The 21806-nt window shown below is 43.5% G+C and overlaps 5 protein-coding genes across 5 annotated transcripts; 2 read left to right on the top strand and 3 right to left on the bottom strand.

Annotated features, from left to right (window-relative positions):
* Positions 1 to 2325: 2325 nt before the first annotated feature.
* LOC126565463 (dynactin subunit 5) lies at positions 2326 to 3120 on the top strand. Its single transcript, XM_050222644.1, has 3 exons — positions 2326 to 2355; positions 2436 to 2785; positions 2859 to 3120. Exons 2-3 carry the CDS (start codon positions 2438 to 2440, stop codon positions 3069 to 3071), a joined length of 561 nt encoding a protein of 186 aa, XP_050078601.1. The 5' UTR covers positions 2326 to 2355; positions 2436 to 2437; the 3' UTR covers positions 3072 to 3120.
* A 348-nt stretch (positions 3121 to 3468) lies between these two features.
* Positions 3469 to 3823, bottom strand: LOC126565733 (translation machinery-associated protein 7 homolog). The gene is made up of 2 exons (XM_050222940.1): positions 3748 to 3823; positions 3469 to 3679 (listed from the first exon to the last, which is right to left on the bottom strand). Exon 2 carries the CDS (start codon positions 3667 to 3669, stop codon positions 3475 to 3477), a length of 195 nt encoding a protein of 64 aa, XP_050078897.1. The 5' UTR covers positions 3670 to 3679; positions 3748 to 3823; the 3' UTR covers positions 3469 to 3474.
* A 2424-nt stretch (positions 3824 to 6247) lies between these two features.
* LOC126564151 (cullin-1) lies at positions 6248 to 11612 on the bottom strand. Its single transcript, XM_050221098.1, has 11 exons — positions 11477 to 11612; positions 11214 to 11299; positions 8715 to 9299; positions 8293 to 8650; positions 7954 to 8217; positions 7534 to 7878; positions 7325 to 7456; positions 7166 to 7247; positions 6772 to 6898; positions 6476 to 6695; positions 6248 to 6377 (listed from the first exon to the last, which is right to left on the bottom strand). Exons 1-11 carry the CDS (start codon positions 11531 to 11533, stop codon positions 6297 to 6299), a joined length of 2337 nt encoding a protein of 778 aa, XP_050077055.1. The 5' UTR covers positions 11534 to 11612; the 3' UTR covers positions 6248 to 6296.
* Positions 11613 to 13549: 1937 nt separating this feature from the next.
* Positions 13550 to 16390, top strand: LOC126564646 (hepatoma-derived growth factor-related protein 2-like). Its single transcript, XM_050221735.1, has 9 exons — positions 13550 to 13711; positions 13901 to 13956; positions 14066 to 14213; positions 14508 to 14591; positions 14725 to 15166; positions 15242 to 15379; positions 15442 to 15623; positions 15714 to 15840; positions 16194 to 16390. The coding sequence occupies exons 1-9, from the start codon at positions 13631 to 13633 to the stop codon at positions 16388 to 16390; spliced, it is 1455 nt and encodes a 484-aa protein (XP_050077692.1). The 5' UTR covers positions 13550 to 13630.
* A 1291-nt stretch (positions 16391 to 17681) lies between these two features.
* On the bottom strand, positions 17682 to 19052 carry LOC126565897 (uncharacterized). Its single transcript, XM_050223106.1, has 4 exons — positions 18945 to 19052; positions 18454 to 18588; positions 18044 to 18374; positions 17682 to 17955 (listed from the first exon to the last, which is right to left on the bottom strand). Exons 1-4 carry the CDS (start codon positions 19012 to 19014, stop codon positions 17682 to 17684), a joined length of 810 nt encoding a protein of 269 aa, XP_050079063.1. The 5' UTR covers positions 19015 to 19052.
* Positions 19053 to 21806: the final 2754 nt, after the last annotated feature.

Here is a 21806-nt window from a genome sequence, read left to right as displayed (position 1 = left end):
AGGGTGGCGGTACTGGGAAAGGTGGGGGATCACTTGGCCGCCGCCTCAGTCAGAAGGAGCCTGTCGTGGTGGTGGAAGAGTCGAACGACGAGAAGAAGAGTGGAAGCAGCGAGTCGTCGTACGCGGTTCAACCGTACATTATTCCGTGTGCGCCATCGGAACCGCCTCGGTGAATCCACCCAGCACCAGTAGCTTCGTCGTGTGAATATATCGTGCCAAAAAATAATAAGGAGACAATTACTACTACTACTACTAGTACTGCTACTACGTACTGCGGTTGCCGTCACCGGTAAGAGACGACGGTGCGTCGTCCACGGCTTGTTGGTTCTCGTTCGTTCGTTCGTTCGTTCGGTTGTTAGTGCTGGTAGATTTTTTATGCTTTTTTTTTTTGTAAGAGATAATACGAAAGGCAGCTGGGAGTGTCACAATCTAGCGTTAGGGAATGATCGTTTCAATCAATCTCAACTCACAGGAGCAAGCAGGGGACAACGTTTAGTGTAGGTATCATCCACATCTCATCGGTAAGAGAATTCATATCCATTCCGCGATAAAAGAGGGAAGAAGTGACATGGTGTAGGAAATAGTTTATTTAAGTCGTTTAAATGTGGAGAGCATGGAACTGTCGTCCAATATCGTCCTTGTATTTCCGCTTGTATATAGAACCCGATCCCAATTCTATTGTAGTAAGAAGCCGTCGTAGTAGATAAAGTGACGAGTAGCGACGAGAAAAGTGCACGCGAAGAAAGGAAGGAAGTTATTTATTACTGCTAGATAGTCGCAAAACAACCTTTTTTATACACGAGAAAAACGGTCAAAGATTAACAAAACAAACGGTCAAATGCCAACACCAATCAACAATTATTGCTAAAACAAGAACCTATAGAAACTATAGAATTAACCACAAAGGATATGTATGTGGGCTATTTCACTTCATCTCTTTTTGTTTTGTCTATCTTTCTATCAATCCTAATTAATTTGAGCTTGTTCTTTATCAGAAATACTAAAATCCTCTTTTCCATCAACTTTTTTCATTTTCGTTTTCTGTTCTGAAACTTTCTTGTTTTTCCCGCTGGTCAATAATAACCGCTCGACGTATCGTAAACCTGTTATATAGAAAGCTGTCTAGCAACTGTGCTCCCTGCATAATAAAGGAAGTATTAAACTGAACTGTGCTCCCATATGTCCAATTATTTTTTGTTTTACTATCCGAAATAAATAGCTTTTGGACTACTTAAGCTCGAACACAGGACTCAGAAATCTCAGAGTAAGCTCTGATTCAACGGGAGCTTCATTACATGCAATGGCGGATTAACTTATGGACGGAGTTGGCGGCCGCCTCGACTTAAGGTGTGCTTCGCCGTTTAGAGAACCTAGTCGGCACCAATAGAGGACTACAATTTACACACTGTTTAGAGCCTCCGAAAGACTAAAACCGAAACTGATCACATGGCTCAACGATCGTATCCCTCCAGCCTTAGACTTATATCGGAATCGCTCTTTATATGTGTGATATATTTCCGCATTTCGTGTCTTGATGGAATCTTCTGGGTGTTGGGAGCAATCACTGTTCAAAGGGCTTTGTTGTCTAAGAAGTCCAAACAAGTTTATCATCGCTAAATAGTAGCAATCTTCGATTGATATCGATGCCATCCATGCAGTCTAGAATTTCGAGATTGAGATCCTCCCACGGGATAATGTAAGGAATCTCTAACCATTCTCAAGATGGAAAATCTACCATCCTGAGATGGTTTCGAAAGCCGTTTTCGATCTTCCTCTGGATTTCACCCATCTCCCCATCTGAGCGCTGATATTCTGTGAGACGAAGGTCTTTATTTCCCTGTAAGGAGCTCCGGAATTGTTCCTATAACATGACTCCAGAACAATTTATTCTGATGGTAACGGGCATGAAATATAAAAGCGGTTTTTAATATCGTTTTTCGATGCAGTGCACCTGAATGGTACAATCTTTGACGATAGTCAAGACACAAACCAGTTCGTCATCAAGTCGGTATAAGCGAGACGATGCAATTGCTAAACCGGACCGGTTTCAGTACCTCTGTAGAACCAACATGTCTTTTTCATGTGCTTATTTTGATGTTTTGGCATGTTTTTATACTTTTATCAACCAATTAAGTCCTCTTTTCCTTTTTATAAACCTGCAGAAAGCGGTGTTTTTGCAAAAAAACAACCAATGCGCAGAACTGTCAAAACAGGCTGTCAGTACAGACCTGCTTCGCATACTTCAATGCTTTTGTTGTGGAATGAGCAATTTGTTTTCATTCCAGTTTGCCAGCAGATTTATGAACCTTTTGTAAGACGTCTTTTCTTTACCGCAAACTCGTAATTGAAGCATCGGTAATGTTTTAAAAACTTCTTTTCGGTAGGGAAATTCCAAGCTCATACCACAATATCTCTTTTTCCTGTTGCTTTACTAGCGATGGATGCCCTAAACACGTACTACAGCAAGGAAGAGTACGTGGAAACTGCATCCGGTAACAAAGTTAGCCGCCAGACAGTGCTCTGTGGATCGCAAAACATTGTCCTCCACGGTAAGGTAATCGTGCAGAGCGGTGCCATCATCCGTGGGGATTTGGCTTCCGTACGCACCGGTAGATACTGTGTGATTTCGAAAGGATCCGTCGTACGACCACCGTACAAACAGTTCAGTAAGGGTGTTGCCTTTTTTCCACTCCAAATCGGGGATCATGTGTTTATCGGTGAGGGAGCCGTTGTGTCGGCGGCATCGATCGGATCTTACGTTTACATTGGCAAAAACGCTGTGATAGTAAGTAGGGACAATGACCCTAGGAAGATATGTATGGTAAAGCCACTTACCTTGAATTCCGCTTCTCTCACAGGGACGTCGATGCTTGTTGAAGGATAACTGTATTATCGAGGATGGAGCAGTTGTACCACCGGAAACGACTGTCGCTAGCTACATGCGCTTTACCGCCGATGGAAAGATCGAAGGCGGACAAGGCAATCCCGATTTCGTACCACACGCGATGCTGGATTTAATGATCGAGTTCACCAAATCGTATTACGACCACTTCGTACCGGCACCCAACTGACGGCAACGTGAGCTCTCGACCGTTCCGAGAGTTCCACGTGTGCAATGAACAGGAAATTTTAATTTTTCCCCTCAGCAAACAGCATTTCCACGGCAATCTATGGCGGCGTCGCACAGTAACTACTCTTAGTCTACCTTATAACCCATACATACACCTATTTATGCAAAAAGATACAAATAAAACGTACATTGTTAGGCAAAACAATGTTTATTCACCAGTAGAAGAGTAGTGGTAATAGTCTGGTCGATTGTAAAAACACGAAACGCTGTAGCTCTTAACGTATATAGACGTAGGTCACCCGACAAACATGCTTACACAAAAAGAACACCTAACCTCCGATCATTGATCGATTTGCAGTGGTGGTGGTGATACCTGGCAGCGGTAGAAGCAGCTTCGGTTTGGATCACTTTTTACCCGACTTTTTGATACCGCCCTGGAGCAGTGGACCACCCTTAGACGCTTTCTGTTTTGCCGCTTCAAGGGCTTTCTGTTGTTCCTTCTGCTTCTGCTTGAAGGCCACATCGTCGTCGTCCATCTCGGCTTGCTCCTTTTTCGGTGCCTTCAGAGGCTTCTTTTTGCCACCTTCGCGTCCACTCATGGCTGTACGGCTGGATGGTGGAATCAGTTTTTTGTGATCTTTTTTATATAGAATCATTTTTACCGAAAGAAGAATTACCTGTTTTAGTAAAGGTAGAGAGAAATGCGCCTGGAAATGCGTATGCTTGCAATTTTGATCAAATATATTGACAGCTGACCATTTGACGGAGGTTATCATGGGCTGGTCATAATGGTTGACAGTTCTTTTATTAATTTTAAAAATTACATTTTTTCCGTTTTATTTTTGAAAAAAGAAACTAGCAAGTAAAATATTAGTTTGTCATAAATACTTTATCCAGGGTTAAAAGAAACGAGTTTTTTTATCAGTGAAATAATGCACTGAGAGAGCAATCCTGTATCTATCACGAGTTTTTTTTTATTGACCTCTAGTTTCGTTATTCTTGGCTTTGTAAAGGCAGATCGTTTGATGCCTCTCGATCTCTTTTGGAGTTAGTGAAGGTATGAAATCTGTGAATAATAACTAATACCGATATGTTATTAGAAAAATAATGAAAATTTTAGGCTCTGCCAACTGACTGGCATAGAACAGCTTCAACGTAAGTGTCTGCGTTGCAGAATTCCAGGGTTGAAGCAGGTCCTGCAGTTCTACAGGACCTACAGAATTTTGAAGCTGGATTGCTATAGAGCCATTAGACATTCTGAATACATCAAATGACCGGCAAAAACATGCACATGGAGTCATTTATTGTGATAGTAATCCTCAAATACACGCAACATCCAAAGTCAGAATTAAAGGACCAACCAATCATTTAGATCCTCGATTTTTCTTTATTCTCATCATTGGCTGGATCGATGATACACAAGTAAATTTTGTTTTCTTCAATGAATTCTGTATGTACGATTGTGGATGTGTGACTGTGTGTTAGAGTTTCTTTTTTTTTAAACCAAGCTAATTGGAGTACAGCTTAGTTTGCTCTTAATCTCTAAGCTTTCGTTCTTCGTTTTTTCTTTTCACTTTCTCCCCTGCCGTATATTGCGCTGAAAACACTGCGGGGACGGTATTGAAAATAAAGACTAAAGGGATGAACCGAGATGATTTCTCTTTAAAGCTACACATTATAAGTAAATTCATATTCTCTACCCACAACGACCCACCCCCGCTGGTGATGATGGAGTTTGGGGGATCAGAACGCGGACATCCCGTATTTTTCTAGTTGCTCGAGAAAACGGCAAGTATGCTTGAGGGTTTTGTCCCCAAACCCGCCCCTTCCTCCCTGTAGTATGAATCAACGCGTTTGTTTGTTTGTTTAGGATTATATAGGGGCTCAGTATTCAGTAGAAGAATCAACACAAGAATCATAATACATGCAAAAATTAACATATTAGAGAACAGGATTTTCCTAACAGATACTTTCACTGTTTGCGATTGCGATGTTGCTAAATTACAGTATTGCGTTTGTCTGTGGTAGGGGTCAACGTCAAATAATTCTTTAAAAAAATTGAATAACGAAACAATGTAAAAAATACAGATAGAGGTTGAGTGACCGAAAAACAACAGTATCAATGTCTTACGCAAGTGTGGCCCTAACTGCTGCTAAGGACTTTTCTTTAAACAAGCGCGTTCTTGTCTGCTGTACATACCGTATTGCAAAACAAAAAAATCTTCTAAAATCACCAACTAACAAACAAAATTCTGATAAACATAATATAAATTCTTCCCATTGTTTTGGCTCTGGATAAAAAGGAGTGACAGGAGCTATCTCTTGCGCTTTTTCGCTTTGGGCACGTTTTAAGTCGTTTTCTAGGACCCCGGTTTGAATAAAATGTTTTACAAAACAAATATTTCCTATTTTGGATCCTTCTGATTTGCTCTGCATATACCTCTCTCTTTCTCTCTCTATCTCGCTCACTCTCTCTTTCTTTCCCTCTCTCTCTCGCTCTCTCTTTCTCTCTCTCTCTCATTGTGTTCTTCTTACGCCATCGTCATTAGCTGCAGTCGACCGATACTGCTGGCATTGTTCCACTTGTAAGCCTGACTTTCTTCGATCCCAATACATGGCGGTAGAATCGTTCCGCCAGCGTGAAATCGCTCTTTATCTTGCTCACCGTTCTATGTGCTTTCACACAAACGAGGGACTGGTGTGTATATGTCTGTGGTGTGTGTATCAGGAGTAGAAGGGTCCTCCTCCCAGCTTGCTAGCAGAGGGAAATATTATTTGCACAAAATTAGATGCTATTCCTGTGTTTAATCTACGTTTAAAGGTTTATACTACCGTCTTTACATAATTACTTGCTTTCGTATCAGGATGCAAGCAAGCAAGATGAACGTTTCATCTATTCTTCCTACAGCAGCCGCCCGCACAAGACAAGCCAGCGCATGAGAGCAAATATTCACACCGATTTCTTCCCTTTTTTTTCTCGGTCGCTCGGTTTTCATCACCTCCATTTGCCTTCCTATTTTCGTACTATTATTTGCGTTGACGTTAATAGTTTATGTTGTTGCATCCTCATAGTGGGGGCGCATATTTCACCCATCATCCCAGAAGGTATTTTCCCACGATCACTCATCTTGCGAATTGAGCGATGATGCTGCGATTATTGAAAAAATACGTTTGTTGTTGTTTTGTTGCTTTATATAACTACGCTACAGATTAAAATTATCACTGATCAAGCCAGATAGCTGTAGGTATCTTTTTGTCCTTCCTGACGTTCCAGATATTCTTTTTCTATCAGAATATCGATACATTTCTGTTAAAAAAGAGAGCAACGAAAAAAAGATAAAAACCGAAATGTAGTACAAAATAGCTTTCAACGAAATTGGGAGCGTTTTGGGAGATCGTCCATACCTTTATCACTTGAATCTTGGGCTTAAACCGTGTGGACAGTTGATTCAACACCTCGTTCACGAGCTGCGTATGGTTGAGCATCTTACGCATCTTCATGATACGAACGATTGCCGCCTGTATGAGTATCTTGCGATCTTCCTCGATGTTCTTGTGTGTTGCCTCCTGCTCTACCTTCAGTTCCGATTTCAACGGGAAGTTTATATTGATACGGAGCTTACGACTACATGAAAAAGGCGAGACGATGTATTAAGTAAATGAAGGTTAAACTGTACGCCAACTGAGAATTCGAAACTCACTTTTTAAAGTCCTTGTTTAGCTCGATGGTAGAGTCGGGATGTAGCTTTCCTTCACCTTCGTAGCAATTAAGTAGCTTGGTCTTCAGCAAGATTGGAAGCACTTGTATAAGGTTCTCATTATTGATACCTGTGGCGAGAGAGAGAATACAAAGAGAGAGAGATACAAATGGAATTAAACAAATAAATGAGGTTCAACTTGGTAGAAAACGACTTAAATTAACCACTTTTCATGCCCTGTAACCTTGTATCTACGTGGCATTCATGTAACGTACCCATCATCAACGAATTTTATGCAAATCTGATTGTCTTCAGATGTAGAAATTGACCACGAATTTCTCTCCTAATAGAATTCCCTTAAACAAAGCTCTTCTAAATACTCCATCCGCCTACTTACGAGTGTTTTCTCCCAACTGCTTGATGCTCCAGGCGGTTTCCTCATTGAATTGCAACAGCACGGCCATTTGGAAGGTACTAGCCTGCGAATTTGGACGTCAAAAAACGCTCATTAATGAGTGATCGACAAGAACAAAAAAGAAACCGATTTCCACCCTACCTGCAGCGTGTACCGCATTCGAAAACAGTTTGTAATGAGCTCGCCGCGGCACATATTGTACAACCAGTTCAGCTTACGGCCGGAATGTTGCTTGGCGTAGAAATTGTTGAATCGATGGACCGACTGTTCCAGCTATAGAATCAATTTTACAACACACAGTTAGCATAAACAGAAGCCCCACAAAAGCAGCCACGCGAATCAATCCATACCTCAAACGGCAATGAAAAGGTAAATCCCTGATTGAACGGCCACGAACCGCTCGATAGCACCAGAATGCTGAAATCTATCTCGTTCTGTCCCGTGCTTCTCGTGTCCCGCAGCTTCTCGTGATGCTTCCGGTACTGATCGTTCAGATCCTTTGACACGCCAATGTCCTGGAACATGCGCTGTAGCTTGCTGGTGTACTCGAACCCGCACGCCTGCTTCAGTTTCGATATCATTGACGCTTCCGCATCGTCGCTGGCGGACATGTGCTGGCAAAGCCGTTTCGCAAGCATTTTGCTGTAAAACTTTTGAAACACATCCTTGTCTTCGATGTATTTGAACACAACCATCTGCCGGGAGAGTATACAAAAAAATAAAATCGATCAAAATTCATGGAAAGGTCACACGTCACACGAGACACATACCACTTGATTCAGCGTGTCCTCCAGTTCGGCTTCCTCGGGATTTTTACTAGACTTCTTCAGCAACAAATCACAATACTTGGCCAACAGTTCTGGGCTCTTGCTGGCGCTTCTGCTCAACTCGGTGACTGCGTTCGTGTTGATAAACTTACCACACGCCTTATCCAGAGCCGCCACGAAACCGCTATCGTTGTTAAAAGCCGTAAGTACTAATGCGTTGTATTTCTTGTGCACCTCCAGAATTGTTTGGACGTAAATTTTAGGATCCTGCGCGAGGCGACAAAGTATTGATTAATTAGCACAATTCTATCCGAATCAGATTGTGGTTAGCGTTTGTCTTACATTTACAGCAGAATCGCCACACTTTTCGATAGCTGCCAGGCCCTGATTGTGGATGTGCGTTTCTAGAATTTCCTTCAGCTCAAACAGACCCGCCTTGATGCGTGCGACCAATGAGTACATTCGACCCAGGTCCTGATTTTTGTCCGAGTTTAGCAAGTTTTGGAACTCGGTCCGGAACTGATCGAGATGATTATGGATGAGCACGCGTTCACATTTTTCCGCCAATCGATCGTTCGTACTTTCATGCAGATACACCTGGACGCGCTTTTGTTCCTCGTTCAAACGCAACTCAACCCGCTTCATGTACTCGGTGACGGGATTTTCACGCAAAAAGTCGGCACTTTCGCGTGTGTAGAATCTACAAACCGAAAACGATTTATTATTACTCTTCTCAGATCCACCTACGATCAATCAATTTATACCTTTCCGTGTCTTCGAGGAATATGTTTTCAAAGCTATCCTTGTACACGGACAGATTTTGTCCCTTCGCGTGCGGATCATCCTCATTGAGTCCGAGCTCCACGTAGCAATTGATGACACCGGACACAAGCCGTGAGTTGATTGTTTCCCCATTGCGTTCTCGTTCGATCAGCTTTAGCACAGCGTTCGTTACCTGTTTATTCAAATGCTTGAACAAATTGCCTCTCCAGGTGACGAGTGCCAGCTGATAGATCTCGTACACATCCTTCCGACCTTCCTCACACTCCCGCTTCACCCAGTGCCGGTTCAGGTAGGCACAGACACCGTTCAGCACTTTGCTCGAGAATTGATAATCTTCCCAACGCTTGGTGTAGAAGTTCAGCACCTCCTCGCCCATCAGATCGATTCCATTTTGGTGCAACCGGACAAGATAGTTTTCGAGGAACTCCTTCAACCGTTTGTACAGTTCCTGGCCGACGAGCTGGGCACCGCCCGGCGGTGCGCTAATGCCCTTCTTCGATACCTTCGACGAGCCGGTGCGGGAGTTGGGCTGCTGGTGCACACTTGTACAGTAGTTATAGACATGTCTGCAATGGGTAACAAGGGAGCAAATTAATCAGTTCTTTTTTCAATTAGAGAAGATTTTTTATGGAGTTTTATGAAGTATGAAGTAGATCCGATTTTTGCAGCATGCAGTCATAATTTGACGTAGATCATATCAGGGAATCGCATGTGGTGCATGGCGTTGATACTTCCCTGATGTAGAATACTGGATCGCAATGCCAGCATTACTATGACAACCTACAGCACACTAGTGATGGGAAAATTCGACTCCGAAGCATTCCGGAGTTTACTGCGGATTAATCCATAGTTTTCGGAGTAATCCGGAGTAACATGTGATTGATTCCGCAGTTCACTCCGGAGTTGAATCATGAGTTGATATATAAGATTACTCAGGATTATGCCGGAATAATTGCTTCGGATCAATCCAGATAACTCCTTAGTTTTTTCCTGAGTTTTTTTGGAGTATATTTCGGGTTTTGTACGACGGAGTTGAGGTGGTTTCATTCCACCACTACACCCTTTTGCACACTCAACTACACCCTTTTGTATCAGAATTTGGCACATTGAAAACCTCTCCATTGTGCTTCTACAACTGCTTGTTGTTAGTCATTGTTTAGGTGATCAGTGTGTGATGAAATCAACATCAGCGATTGTAGCTTTGTTTTGTCGAAAGCATTAGTAAATCAAATCGAACAGTTCTGGCTGTGCGTCGTACATTTCAGCACTACACGTATGTCCGTCACACAACCTGGTTATGTTACGACGCGACGGTAAAATTCCAATCAGGAAAATAGAAACTTTAAAAATAGATCACCCGCATTCTCACACTCCGACGAAACACACCGTACGTACGAGGTGCACTACTGATCTATAGGAAATGAAAATCGCTTTGATCGGTTTGTGCAGCAGCATCAGCGTTAATATGCAGTCACATCACATGGGAGCCAAGACGAACTTCTACTGGCAAAGGAAATAAAAAAAAAGTTGGTAGCCCATAGCAACGGCGACCGCTAACAACAAAGCAGACTGCAATACTAACCCAACCGACACAATATTCGTGATGATGTTTTGACCATGCCAAATTAACGAAAGCTTCCATCGCAAGCTGCTACGTACGTGCATGGTACGTACAGCCGCATTTCGGCTGTCTCAATAGGACAAAACCGCAACAAAAAAACGATGCCTTCCGCATTGGATTTATCTCCTTGCAAACTTGTGTTGTGAGGGACGAGGATATTTTTTATGGTGCTGTTTTTAGCCACACACGAGAGCAAAGCACTTCTTCACAGACGCATACACGCACGCAATCATCAACTATCTCAAGTTTTAAACACCTTCAACGGCGTAAACCTGATAGCGACCGCGACCATCATCAAACGCACAGGGAGAGCAGCTTTTTATGCGAGTTTAAACTTCCACAACATGCGTTTGGTAGTGCCCGATAACACATACAGAAAAAAAAACAATCAAGCTGGGATAAGTAAAGGTTTCTGGGCTAAGTAGGGCTTGCTTTCCTAACGGCATCAGGCCAAACGAGATTTCCTTTGTTGCTCACTGTCATACTCGCACTGCATTCGTGTGTTATCCTACCATGTAGAACCGTGCTCTGTAGTGTAAAACTACACAAACGCGTAAGAGAGGTCAAGGAAAGACACAACGAAGGGTTGATCGAACGCATTTTCGCACCCATAACAGACAAGAGCACGACAGTCTCCGTATCTTCCTGTTTTGACCTTTTCTTGTCTACACACACGCACACGTAAATGAACAACATTCACTCTACTACACAACAGTTATCCAGAGGCACAAAACCTGTAAAACACACTACTTGAACTGCAACCGAATCGATTAGTGTGGTGGCGACAGTTCACACAACAACATTCATTTCCGGAATACAACTATCTCACTGTTCACTTCCGGTGGTTTTTTGCACTTACGTGTACAGTTCCATGTAGCGCGCGATGCCCAAACTGAGCTCCCCTTTGTACACCTGCTTTATCCCCGCTTCTAGATCGGTCCATATCTGTGCGCGATAGTTGTAGTCCATTTTGTTCCGTGATCACCAGCAGCAGCAGTAGCAAAACAGCAAAGTATAGATCGAAATCCCGGACGATGTGCAGGACACAGATGCAGGAGTAAAAAAAGGAAGACAGCAGTAAAAAAGGAAGACGGTTGCTTGCCATGGCCTACTGGTACTTACCTCTTCAAGATTAATATTCTTAAGCCCAGTAGCCCCATGGGAGTTTAGTTTAGACATTGGATCCAAGGGCCTACTATGTTGCTTTCTGTGCTAATGCTTTATGTATTTGTTGTACCTTTAGTTACCGAAGGAAAGTTTCAGACTCTCTCTCTCTCTCTCTCTTTGACACACACACGCAAGTACGCAGTTATTTACACACCAACCAGATCGAGACAGACCTTTCCTAGGCGTTGTGAGCCGTTGTTGTTGTCGTCATAGTCATTCGCGAGAAGAACAATGGAAGCATAAAAAAAACAATGTAACGCAGCCATAAGTGAAAATTAGATTAATCACCACTATATTGAAATATTGAGACAGAATCTTATCGCAAATTTTTCGTATCGCCAGAGAGCAATAACAAAAAAAGTTAAAGTGAGGGGATGGGAGAGGGAGGGGCGGTCATTCAATTTCGCGAGCTTTGTACAACAATTCGCTTTTGTTTTGCGCTTCTCACAGCCACGCTATACCGTCCAAGTGGGTGCCTGGCCTGTTTGGTGGCCTGCCGTTTCGAGACTTCTCTTACATCAGTGTCGTATGTTCCGCAAGCGCACTGTTTCGTCACAAATTCACAGTCACCAAAAAGGATGATTTCTTGGTCGTTTATTTCTCTGCATGTACGCACACGCATACGCAAACACATTTGCTTATTCTGGGATTTCCTCCAAGCCCAGCTTCCACAGAGCGTTGTTTCGGAACGCACAAATCCACCCCAAACGGTAGAAAGAAGGGGCGCACGGGCGGGGAACGGGGAGAGGAGGGGCGGAGTTTCGAGCTATGTTGCTACACAATAGGAAGTGCAATAGTAGGAAAGGGAAAGGCAAGGCAAAGAAAGACAAAAAAAAATCCCCTCCGTGTATGTCCTCCTTACCCGTGTTTTCGTCGCAATTATCGAACCAATATTTTCAACTTTCTTCAATGGCAAACGCGTACACAGCGATTGCCAGCAGGTAATACACGGGGCTGGCACAATACGCGTTATACCTTCGCACACCTATCTTTGAACGCAAAACTTTAAAGAAAGAAGCCGTTTTGTGGTAAAAATGACTTTCTTTCTGCTCTTCTCTGGTTTCAGGAGAAATCCAACCATTAAAAATGACAGCCTTTTTAGAAAAACTCTTCGTGCCTTAGCTTTTTGGTGCTGGCCGATGCGATGAGTGAGGAAACGCTTCACTGTAACGCTTCAGCCTTCCGATCTCGACTGTAAGTTTTGACAGCAATCGTTCCCCCCAGGCAGACAAGGCGAAAATAATAATTATTTGTATTCATATTTAGTGGCCGCGGCGGGCCACGAGGGGCTTCTAAAATAAAATATTCAAATTTTCATGAGTGTATGAAATTTTCTCGCGTAGCTCGCTTTTGGAACCTGACGCATATACTAGAGATTTGAAATTTTTTGACAGTTTCGTATGGATTTCAGCAGTTTGAAATGTCCCCTGGCTCGGCCAATAGGTTCAGACGTACGATTATTTAACATTTCGTATGCGATTTGACAGATGAAAAAAATTTGGACAGATAAAAAGACGGTTTTGGTTGCATGACCAAAATCTGCCAAACCCCGTACAAGAATATTCCACTTTTTTCGCGAGATCCTGTCAAAAACTTGTGTGGAATTTGAATTCATATTTTCAAAAGTTTTTCTACGTTTTTTCACAATGTTCTAACTTCCTTCCAGAACTTGTAGCTTGTTAAACCCTTCGCAAGGGGTTGTAAATACAATGGGCCATCGAACCCTGTCCGTTGCATAAACTGTCATACCATCTGTCAACTTTCGGGTTTGATTGAAGTCGGCGAAAAAGATGATTCTATTGACGACTGCAGGAGCGAAAAACTGCCAAAACGTCTTGTGTTTGGTACGGGGGCTATAACGTCTATACATTCTGTGCTTTACTTCTGCCCAACAAGCAACCGCATCAGTGAGCGATACGCGGCAATAGTCAACCGAAGCATTCCGGATTGAGAACGTTTGCATAGTGCTGGCGTGTTAGGAATAGGCACCGGCCTGTTGCAGGAAAACGGGGGCCGAAGCGTGAAAGCTTACACGGCGCTACAGAAGGAACGGGAACGCTCTGTGTTTTATCCACCGCGTAAACAAACTCAGCAAACCAGCGACCTACGATGGTGGCGTCTAAAAAATCGTTCGTAATAGGCGACCTGGTGTTTGCCAAAGTAAAGGGCTACGCATCGTGGCCAGCGAAGGTAAGACGGTGGGTGACGGTCATCCACATATCTCTATCCACTTCCCCCGCAGCAAATTGTTGGATCCGCTTGGTGCATTTGTGTGTTGTTCCGCCGCCTTACGCCCTAGCCAGCGTACATACCAAAGCCGTACACGATTTAATGGTCCGTGTCTCTCACTTTTTTCCATATTTTTCTTTTGTCCAACAGATTACGGCCGTCGAAAAGACTAAATACAAAGTCTACTTTTACGGAACGGGAGAAACGTAAGTATTGCGGGGTGGGGGCGCGCACCAAGGGTAGCACACCGGCGTACGGCGCCATTTATGTAAGATGTGGCAACATTGGATCTTTCACCTCATTGTTTCATTGTAGTGGAAACGTCAAACCGGAGGACATGTTTCCGTACGAATCGTCGAAGGAAAAATTTGCGACGGAGAAATTTATGAAACGGAAGGGCTTCCGGGAAGCGATGATACAGATTGAATCCGCCATCAACGGTGATGATCCAAGCCCCGTAAGTGTGGGTGTATAAAAGCAAAGCGCAAGGATGATGGATGGGGGAAGGAAGGAAAGAAGGGGGAGGGGTGGGGTTGACGATGGTCATTATGAGCTTAGTGCGGCGAAAACGTAATATTCCCTTCATTTCGCTTCCGTTATAAACAATTTTGGCTGGAAATTTGATGCCGCCATCAGATCTGTCATTCCACGGTCTTACCAACGAAGACGAACAATTTTGCTCTTTCGCATGTAGTTTGATTCTAGCGTGCCCTGAAACGAGCATTTATCATGCTTCCTTTTTTGCTTCTTCACCCAGCTTGCGTATGACGTAGCGGCGGTACAGTCGGGAATGGATGATATGATGGAAACATCACATCAAACGTCAACTTCCGCTGCTGAGGCAAGTAAAGTAGCACATGGCAGCTGTGAACCATTCACCATGGAAACAGACCAATATGAATCTTACCAAACCAACGAACGATCGTGTGACTTGTAATATGCGTTTTTCCCCCCATTTACCACCAATTTTACAGACCACCTTCAACGAGTCCCACGTGTCGGCCAATTCAACCGCGTACAACATTAGCAAGGTTAAGCTGGAAAAGTACGAAGACGAAAATGCTACCACCCCACAGGCTGCCGCCGTAGCACAAAAAAAGAAAGCGAACGCAAAAGCGAGTTCCGCTACCAAGCAATCGGCGGCCACCGCAGCCCTTACATCCGCTACCAACAATGGAGCACAAAAGAAGGTGCTTGAGGTGCAAGCTACTACACCGCAGGATAATGCTAGTGGCGGCGGGACCGATACGAAGGTCAGCCAACGAGGTCGAAAAATAAAGCAAAAGCGTATCCTGGATGTTGGAGAACAGGAGGAGGAAGAAGGTTCGATGACAGCCAGTTCACCACCACCGAAGAAGAAGCAAGCGAAGGCTAAACCGGTTACACCTGCTGCGCCCCAAAAACCGGACCCTTTCGGTAAGCATAGGACTGGAAAACAAGGAACAAACTGACCTAACACTGTAAATTTTCATGGATTTTTTTTGCTACTAGAAAAAATTGCTGACGAGCGACTGTTTGTGCTGAAGTTGGAACGACAGCTAGTGGAGCTGAATCTGGACATAAAATCATCGGTCAAGCTGAACGGCGCTGATCCGGAACGATGCGTCAAGCTGATGGAACAGTATGAAAGTAAGTGTGTGGGCGCCGTCGTTGGCCCTATTTTCTTCTAACACACTTTGGAAATATTCTAGATCTGAGCGTTACTTCAACGATCCTGAAGAAAAATCCCAACTGCGTGGAAACGATGAAAAGGTTACGGAAGTACGTGGGCAACGCCAAGGCATGGAAGCTGGACGATAAGCAAAAGCTGAAGTTTGATTTCCAGGCACAGCAGATACGGCAAAAGGCAGAACAGATCTATTCGCGCTTTAAGGTATGCTTGGGATGATGAAAACGAGGGAAGATTTTTTGTCGAGGATATGAACTTGGTGGACGATTGTAACAATTTATTATTTTCTTGTAGGATATTCTGGGAATGGCAGACAGTGAGAAGCCTTTCTGGGATTGGTTCGTACAGGAGGTGACCAAGTTCGAGCAAGCCACACAGCATCTCTCCCAAGAGGAACTGTATCTGCTTGTGGATGAAAAAGGTAATGTCATTCAATAAGCAACTATGTTTCTTTGCTTGTGAACTGTCTTAGTAGTTCTTAACAAAGATAGGGTTTTCGAGGATATTATGAACAAATTCATTAGAATTCAAATTCAGATATTGATTTGTTCAGGTATATTATTGATTCAATGTGCGGCTTATTTAATCGCTCGGATTGCTGATCGATATTTGTGTGGACTCACGCGTTTTTGGTGCAAGCAACTGGTGCTGTAAAATGTCTATTCGACCCGAACAGTTGCCTATGAGCTGTGGATACTAGATGGATACCTGTTTGTTATATCCTCGAAAAACCCTGTAATGACACTTCCTTTAATCTCGCTATATCGCCCCTAGAACTGGAATCGATCAACAAGCAAAACAGCAACACCGATACGACCAATGACACGACGACCAACGCGAAAGACGACCAATCAAACAAGGCAACTAACGATACGGCAACGGAGGAAACCGAAGGCGGTGCGGACGAAGGTTTTGATCCGGAGGGTACCGGAGCACCTGAGGAAGAAAGTACGACACATCTGGACGAATAGAAGTGGTTTTTTATCAACACCAGTTCTGTTCAATAACTTCCCATCCTCCCCCACCCCTACACCCCTCGTGCTATGTTGATTTGTCAGTTTATGGTTGGTCTTTGATAATAGAAGATTGTGGCTGAGTGGCCGCTTTTAGGTTTCTGCTCATTACAGTGTGGCTTTGTTTAGATATCTACGGATTTTACATTCGTAGTTGTTTTTTATGCTTTTCTGCGAATAGTAAGTGTATGTGTTTAATCGCACAAACACATACAGCACACGATTGATCTTTCTCATATTTTACAACTTATACCCCTATATTGGGTACCATTGTGTGTTTCAATAATTGTGTCAAAATCACACACACACACAACACAGAACTATTTTTTATTACTTAAAACCCTTTTCTTGTATTTTTTCATTTGATAAAAAACCATGAACGTTTTTAATTTTTAAGTATTTTTATAATATTTTCCTAATCGCCCGTAAGTTGATAATATATGTAAAAAAAATACATACACACACACACACACAATCGAGCACAGGAATAGTTTGTGGCAAGAATAGAAAGCCTCTTAACGCGTGATGGCTTACAGTAAGAAAAACAACTCTATGTGAAAGTAACAACGTACACATATAACAGCATCCTTTTGAAAAGGCTACAAAACAAATAAAAAAAAATCGCCTCAAAGACACACACACACACACACACACACACACACACACACACACAGAAACATAGCAGCAGTAAAGCCATGAAACCTACACGCTCGGATCAAGCCCCTCGATTAAACGCCAAGATAGCGCTACAGAAGATTAATCTGGAAACAACCTGTGCAGTACCATCAAGGAAGAAGGCAAACTAGAGCGTTTTTAATATTAAGTGGACAATGCATCTCAACGGGCAAATGAAAATTGAGTTAGCGTGGATGTTGCATTAATGAAATAAACTACGCCTGGCCAGGCCAATGCAGATAAAAGGATTACGCGTGAAGCAAGGAGCAAGACTATCTTATTATCTGGCATTCACAGATTAACGGACGAATAAGACACCGACGAGGTGTTGGTCTTCATTCATTCGTTCATTAGTATTAAGCAAAAAACTGTCTCTGCGCGATCGACATAAATAAGGGAAAGAAAATAAAGCAGAACAGTTGAAGTAACTAAAAAAAATGTGTCGGATTTGTGATTTTATTGTTTATCTTGTCGCACATACACTGTTTTGCTATCGCTAATCTGGTGAAATATAACTTACTATGTATTAATACTATTACAATACTTATACGAAACCTGGTTGTGAAAACCCGGTCTACTCTTCTTCCTCTTCCTTCTTATCACTCTCGGTCTCGCTGGCTGTGCCCGCTTCCGATGCGACACCTTCGGTCGGTTTCTGTATGCGATTCACCGACAGACCGAGCCAGTTGGAAATCATTGCAATGCCTTCGTCCGTCGATTCACTTACCGCTGCTAAAATGTCGGCAGTGGAGAGATTATCGAGCAGCGACAGAGTAGAAGTACTGTTGCCGGCAGCAATTGCCGGTTTTTCCTCTACAGTAGCCACCGGCGTGGAGGTGGTTTCCTCACTGCAAGCGAACGCGAACGGGAAAAACACAACAAAAAACACCCTTAGAAATTACCTCACCGCGCACGCCACACCCAAAAACCACTCACCTTTCGCTGGGGATTTGTTCCTTTATCTGCTCCTCAGCCGACTTAATCACCTCCATACCCTTCGGTCCCATCCGGAAGCAACCAAGTGGTAGCTCGATCTGGACATCGCCCAGCAGCATCGGTTCTAGCTGTAAGCAACCCCGTAGGCCCTCATCCGTCGGAAGCAACTCACTGAAACGGGCACACATTTGTGCTAGGCTGGAAAACACATTCAAACACGTTGGTGGAGGGTCAGGGCCCTTAACGCGCTGACTGTGGAGGACACTATCGCCGTAGGAAACGTTCAGCGCGATTCCTTCATCGGCGGATAGATACTTTAGCCGAACGCAACCTGGAATTGATAGATGGAAGGAGGAGGAATGGTTTCTGGTGGCTGATCTTGCAAGAAGATTGATGTGGGGACTATTTACCAGGACCGCCGAGATCGATCAGAGTCATGTTGAAATCGATACAGCAAATACAGGACGGTCCATTGCAGAGACAATTGCTAGGGCCAACCTCTTCCTCTTTGGCTTCTGCCTCATCGGTTGCGAGCGTCAGATAGTCTGTAAATTGGACAGCATAAATTGTTACGCTGGTTTTGTAGTCTCTAAGTTAGACGATCGGCAATGATCTCGTATTCATCCCTTTTTTTGTTTCATCCGATGCGATGTGGTTCAAGAAAATAAAAAATCTAAGCAATCTTCTCGTCTATTTAGTTTGAATAACAAACCGAAAAACATTGGTGAAGTCTCCTTTGATCTCTATTTGCCGATCCCAAATTTCTTGGGGAACTGTTAATTGAAGTTCAAATAGAAAAGTGTGACGCAGAATTTGCCAACGAATTTTCTTCAAAATAACGAACAAATTCCTCTTCAAAATTTCTATTAGTCACATCTCTATTTGAATCTGGCGTACTTACCCAATATGCTCGCAGAGAGAGCGCCGGAGCATAAATAGGTCAGTAAGAGGAATAACAACAATTTCTTCATTGTGCTCCGCGAACTGTGTATTCCTTCCTTCCCTTTGCTCTCCGCTATCCGTACTCTTAGGATTATGTTCTCTCCACCTTAGCGCGTGCGCCTGTGTGTTTAACACTCGAATGGCGCTCAAGCAAACGCACAACAAGTTCCAGCACCTTCTATCGCACTACACCGCTCCGAACCAAGTCAAGTTCACACTTTCACTCGATACACACAATATATTATTTACGCTGTCGTCTGCCTTCTCTGTACACTTGTCGTACACAGCAAACACGCCAATTTCTACAAATTTGCAACAATGACACGCACTGGGGCACTTATAGCCAATCCTCGCGATCGTTCAGACGAATGGACCCCGCGGAGAAATTGGAGAAATGGACCGTTTGGTCTGGCGTCTGGTTCACGACTGCGCCTAACCCGTTCGCTGGCATGACCGGGAAAGCTTTTACTACTTCGGCTCCTTCTGCGGCGAACCGGAGAAAGATGACAAGATGATGATAAACCGAAGAAGGAAAAAACGAGCCTAATGCATGCATTGACCGGACGAGTGAAAAAGGGAGGCTCTTGTTATTGGACCCTCCGTCCCGGGAGCCCTCCCCTAGTCTACAGTGCAACCAACGTCAATCGTTGAAATTCATTCACTTGGACCTACGGGGCTCAGGAACCGGTGCGAAGCGGAGGGTTCGTCGCTGATAGAACTCATGCGCCCGTTCAAGTCATTCGTTCGACTTGCGTTAGCAGCAGAATAGGAGATGCGACAGGCTTTCTCAGAGGTTAACACCCTCAGCCGGACCGGTACTGAGCGCGGTCGCGCCCCGAACGAACGATGAAGATGCACGCGTACGTAATGCTGGTGGACAAATTATGTGATAATCTGTTTTTATACTTACACGCGATCCTTCACGTACGCGGTAATTGGAACGTAGCTGCCATTGATCTTGATCTGACTGTGATTCAACTCCCGAAAGGAACAATTATCGTCAGTTGGCATTGGCTGTATGACGTTGCTATGCTTTCGTAGCGATGGCGATCAGCTGTGCAGGAGTAGTTTCTTAAGCAAGCATGCTCAAAAAAAGGGCCGTTCGTGTGCTGTACGTCGACGTTCTCATCGACCGTCGGTTGCATGCCCTGACCTACCCCAGAATGTGAAATTTAGGTCGAGTGCAATCTCTGTGGTGGGTCGCGTGGATTTTGTGTTACTTTTACTTCGTCCCGTTTGCATTGAGGTTTGGGACCCCTGGACCTGGAGGAGTTGCAGTATGCAGGCGAAAGGCCATCCATCCGACCGCCACCATTAACTAATCTTAAGTGCAACGTAGTGCTCCAATTTTGGTTTGCCTTGTTTTTCAAAGTGTCCCCCGTCTTCGGGTTATCTATCCTCTTAACCTGCCTTCCGGTGGAGAGTTAATCCAATGATTCCGAAAATCACGACACAAAACGATCGCTAGACAATCGGGAAAATGTATTGGACTTTCGGATTTGGTTTGAATCTGGAAGAATCGATGAGGATTATCAAAATTGGGTCATAAACACACTATTTGAAAACACAATACACAAACATAAACACAAATTTCTCAATATTTTATATAACCGCCATTACAATTTGAAGTAGCTAGGGTCATCTAGATTTGGTTATGAGATTAATTTAATTTTATTTATTTAGGAAAGAAATCGCCGGAACTTGAACGAAGTCTCAAACGAAGGAACTGCTAATTGATTTCGTTTCTCTAATCCAGGGAACTGCGGGACTTGTCTCTAAAAAATTTTAAGTTCCCTTGCGTTTTTTTTTCGATGGGCTGATCCATGTGGGATGCACGAAAACAATTACCGATAATGACTCCATGCGTAACGATTTTACCGAAAGCGCGGTCACATGCATCCATGCGCACACAGTCGGTAAACACAATTATCGACCCACAACAATGCAAACCGAGCTGAGCTTTTCAGTTGATGCAGTTGGGCAGAGACGCATGACATGTTGCGATGGAAATCTGTCAACCACCAGACTACTACGACTCATTTATAGTGAAAGTGGATTACTATTTCGTATCTTTGCCGGGGAGGAAAATAATGATTGCTGCGCTTCTTGTATTGTCTTGCTCGTTTTGATATATTTATTGTTTTACTTTGCAATACGCTAACAAATAAATTACACAGGTTCTTATATATTATTGCGTGTTTTTGTTACTGTATGTGTATATATTTATACTCAGTATGTGAGTAATACTTTCAACGTGGCTATGCTTAACGGTCAGCTCAGGACCATATAGGAAATCAATCAACACTTTCGGGGTTTAAACGTTCGATTAGGTTAGTTAGTTAGAGTTAGTTTAATTATATTTAGCATTTAATAAATTTTCAATTCTTCTAGCTCATGATGTATGGATTCACGGAATGGAAAATAAAACAGTAAACATCATTATACATACTACAACACTATACAACAATCAAGGAAGAGTGCAGTGGATGAAAAAAAAAACCAAAGATAAAACCTCCGAACGAGCTCTTAAGCATAATAAACGTATCCGCCCCGCCAGAGGTCACTGCCATTATTAATACTTTTCTTCTCATGTTTTTTTTTTTTGGCTGCGGAAAATATGGAGGAAGCGCAAAAAGATTGGCCAAACGCACGAAAAACAAAAACACCATCCGCCCATCGATGGCCTGACATGATTTGGGTCACAATATCTACCCCCAAGTCTGTCAGGTTGGGGGCACAATTCTCAGCGCAGCTGTAGCAGCAGCGGACAGAACAGCAGTAACCATTCCCTTCAGGGATTATCAGGGTAAAGAAAAGACAC

Source organism: Anopheles maculipalpis, chromosome 3RL (genome assembly GCF_943734695.1).
Source record: "Anopheles maculipalpis chromosome 3RL, idAnoMacuDA_375_x, whole genome shotgun sequence".
NCBI classification, from domain to species: domain Eukaryota; kingdom Metazoa; phylum Arthropoda; class Insecta; order Diptera; family Culicidae; genus Anopheles; species Anopheles maculipalpis.
The sequence above is the reverse complement of the archived record's forward strand: the minus strand, read 5'-3'. Positions and strand labels throughout refer to the sequence as shown.